Below are 4,179 nucleotides of genomic sequence, written 5' to 3' on the forward strand. Positions count from 1 at the left end.
AAAAAGAAAAAGGTAACAGTTAAAAAAAAATTTTACCCGAAGGCGAGGAAAAAAAAAAAATGAAAAAGAAAAAATTAAATTAACTGCAAGAGTAAAAAAAATCACAGGAAAAAAGCCATGAGTTCCGTGCTTGGCTTTCTCCTCCTCTGGAATTCTGCTGCTCTCCTTGGTATTGAAACCGCACTCCTTGGTAGGTGAACTTGGTCTCGGCTGGATTTCTTGTTGATCTTCTGGGGGAGGGGCCTGTTGTAGTGATTCTCAAGTGTCTTTGCCCCAGGCGGAATTACACCGCCCTTACCCGGGGGGGCCGGGGTGAGTAATCCACTCGGGTTTGCTTTCAGGAGCTTTTGTTCCCTGAGCGCTTTCCGTAGAGTTCCCGAGGACGGGAATACAAATGACTATCAGATAGTCTGGTTTATTTACTTGGCTTATTGAATGGAAGACATTATTGCATTTTACAAAGAGGCAACTACATCCTGAGAATAAAGTGATTTATCCATTATTTATTAGCTACTGGAACCAAAAACTCCTTTTATTTTACTTACAAATTGATAGGTGAATTGTTTTTCATTCCTCAGGAATCATGACACAATTGTCTCATGCTCTTGAAACTGAATAGAAAATCCCTCCTTTTGGAGAGAAGTGAGGTAGCTACTGAGAGTTGAATGCTAACACCAACATTTAATGTCTTATGCCATCAAGGAAGCAAACGAAAATCCTAGGCTTTTGATTAGGATGTAAGAAGTAAATTTAAGTATATTTAAAGTTTAGCATGTAAGAAGGGACTGGAATATTCCAAAGTATTAGATCTTTTAAAATACCTACTTACGCATTATGTACTAACTTATCAATAATTAGTAACATCAGTGAATGCTATTAGAAATTATAAATGACTTCTGTTTAAATGATGTGGCTCATAACTTAGGTATACCCAATTCAGATAAATCTAATTTTGGATTATAAGTCAACTGCACAAACTCAAACCCATAAGGTGATCATAAATTTTGAATACCTAAATGGGCATATAAATATGACTTTAGATAATTTTAAAAAATTTACCTAGGGCCCAGTTTTATATTCTATAAAATGAGGTGGTTGTTTTGAATATTAAATATGACATATAAAGTCAGTAAAACAATAACTAGCATAGAGTAAATAATTAATGTGAGTTGAATGAATTAAAATATGGCATAAGTGAAGGATGAACCAATTCATTCTTATTATCTACATTTATGTTTATACCCTCAAATTTTGAATTCTCACTATTGTAATTTTACTCAATAATTCACTGTTTGATATATCAGTTTTATCTCCTAAAAAAGCCCTCTACTTTAATTAAAGTCAACAACTATTTTATTCTATAGTTGAATGGTGTATGGTGCTTTCATTCTGTACTAAATCTTTACTGTCAATTATCATACTTTAGAGTTATCTCATTATCTCATCACAGTGAGGATTTAATACTTGTTTGGCAAATGAGAAATTAGGATCAGACATGACTGATTTCTCTACTTCCTTTTCTCATCAACCAATTAATTATTCAACAATGTAAATCTATTTGGATACAACTATATTCTACAGAAAAAGAACATTGTTAAGTGCAAAATGGGAGAAATAAGCATGGCCTTTGTAGGTTGACAAAGATATTTTGTGAGTCTGAATGTATGTGTTGGAGAACAAATGATAAATATATATAAGGAATATCCAAGTTGCAAATGGCCTTAAAAACCAGTTAGAACTGCTGAGATTTAATTAGTAGGACAGAGGGAGCCACTGAAATTTTGGCTATGTAGATAACATAATTAAAATCGTGTTAGCAGTATATCACTAAGGCATCAATATCCCAAGAATGAGCAAAGGGAGAGAGAACCATATATTTGTTTCAGGAAGACAGAAGAGCCACAGCACTGCAGTGTTCCCTGGACCATGATGGCAATTCGGTCACCCAGGAGATCAGCTTCATCCATGTGGTTGGTGGCCACTAAGATCGTACGATCCTGTTTATACTGTTGAAGGAGATCCCGGGTGGCTCTCCTTGAGACTGGGTCCAAGCCACATAATGGTTCATCAAGTATCACTACCTAAAAACCAGAAGAATTCCTTGACCATTGATAATTGATACTAGGCTACTTGTGAGATAATTGCTATTATTTAAGCTAAGATAAAGAATCTAGACTGTACATAGTGATTAAAAATCCCAGAAAAAAGATAGTCCCAAATCATATTATGAGAATTGAACCAAATAAGACAAATTCCTTATAATTATCATTGGCAGCATTTCTTTAAGATTCATACCAACTCTCAGGGTTTTGTCAGCTGAGTTTTCTAGACCAGTTGGCAGGAACCCATGGTTCATGCCTCCTCACTCCCCTTTTCATCCTTTTTTCCTTAATACCTGGGAGCCCCCTATGAGTGCTATGATGATGGCGAGTTTGCGCTTCATTCCTCCACTCAGTGACTTTGAAAATGTATCACGCTTTTCTAGCAGGTTAAAAGTAGACAGCATATGGTCAATTTCCATACAATACATGTTTTGATATATTCTTTTTACCTAAAAAGAGGAGGCAGAATTTACATAGTGCATCCAACTTTATCCTTGGAATGTTTTTAGATAACTGTCTTTGAATATCTATGTAGATAAATAAAGTTTCTTGCAACTACACCCTTAAAACATTTTATATGATCTCTTTTCTCACAGATACATAGTGTCTTTTCCCCATTGCCTCTCTTTGAGTCTAAAGGAGAATTCCTAAAAAAAAGAATTTATTTTCAGATTTATAGACACCTGAAGCTCAGAAAAGGAGAAAAGAAACATCTCTATTTTCTAGGTATGATGGAATAAACCATCTCCCACCGCTCACCCCCGGTTTCATTTCCCACTGAACTCAATTATTAAACCTGGAGAATAATAAAAAGTAAACATTAGCAGTTGCATCAGAAAGAACACAGATTTTGAAGTATCACTGAGCCAGCACTGGGTTTATCATTTTTCATCCCTTGTATCCTCTTAGCCTGAACACAAAGTATCCAAACCCTGATAGTGCAGATAGAGTGAGATTAAGGAGAAATTCTGTAGTTCTGGCTTGGGGAATGCAAAAGAAAACAACCTTAAAGCTTTGAGTGAGTGTGGATGGGCCAATTTCTTTTTTTTTTTTTTTTTCTGTCCTTTTGTGTCCCAACCCCTTAGGAGTCTTGTGGCAGGGATGGTGGCAAGAGTAGAAAGGAAAGGGAATTGTGCAAAATCCAAAATACTGAGGGAGGGGAAACTTCTCAGTTAAGTAGAACCATGGCTCCAATAGGACAGGGTCAGACCCAGTTGCTCTTTACCACCTTCTCTGTTTTCCAGCCACTTGGATATGGCACAATCATGAAGTGTACAATTTCTGGCTGGAGGACTGAGAAAGGAATCTTCAGTAACCAGGAAATACTGGTTAGGTAAAAGGAGAGAGGAGCAGGAAAGTATTACCATAAAGTTGTTTATGAACACATGTGTTTATCCCATCATTTACATACCTGGATCTACTCCTAATTAACATACCAAACTTTAAAATTATGCTAAGGTAAACCCCTACCCAGATGTGAACTAACTAACATGGGGGAGACTTGATCATCATTGCTAAGACTTCAAAGCTGACACTAAAACCATAGCCCACAGATAACATATAAACAAGATGCAGTCTCATAAGTTACTTTTAAAAACATCCAGGATAAAAACAAAAATTACTTGGCATACAAAGAATCATAAAAATTTCAACTCACTTAGGAAAAGACTATCAACAGATATCAATGTTAGGATGGCACAGATGCTGGAATTAAAGTAGAAAGTATCATCAAGATAAAGAAAAAATTAATGGAAACCTTAAAACAAAAAAATCCAGTGACCCAAACAAAAAGCTCATTAGATATACTCAACAGTAGTAGAACAGAAATTATAAAGGGTAAATGAACTAGAAGGTAGATCAATAAAAATTATCCAATCTTAGCAAACTCAACACCCAAAGAACAAATAATCCAATCAAGAAATGGGCAGAGGACATGAACAGACATTTCTGCAAAGAAGACATCCAGATGGCCAACAGACACATGAAAAAGTGCTCCATATCACTCGGCATCAGGGAAATACAAATCAAAACCACAATGCGATATCACCTCACACCAGTCAGAATGGCTAAAATAAAC

General features: G+C 35.8%; 1 protein-coding gene across 1 annotated transcript in view; it reads right to left on the reverse strand.

Moving 5' to 3' along the window:
- The window catches only part of LOC132027305 (phospholipid-transporting ATPase ABCA3-like), a 174,484-nt gene that overhangs the window by 106,893 nt on the left and 63,412 nt on the right, over positions 1 to 4,179 (reverse strand). The window contains exons 13-14 of the mRNA XM_059416057.1: positions 2,396 to 2,551; positions 1,871 to 2,081 (exon numbers count right to left, since the gene is read on the reverse strand). Coding sequence (XP_059272040.1) covers positions 1,871 to 2,081; positions 2,396 to 2,551 — 367 coding nt within the window. The remainder of the gene's footprint in view (positions 1 to 1,870; positions 2,082 to 2,395; positions 2,552 to 4,179) is intronic.

The sequence above is a fragment of the Mustela nigripes genome, chromosome 11, assembly GCF_022355385.1.
Source record: "Mustela nigripes isolate SB6536 chromosome 11, MUSNIG.SB6536, whole genome shotgun sequence".
In the NCBI taxonomy this organism is placed as follows: domain Eukaryota; kingdom Metazoa; phylum Chordata; class Mammalia; order Carnivora; family Mustelidae; genus Mustela; species Mustela nigripes.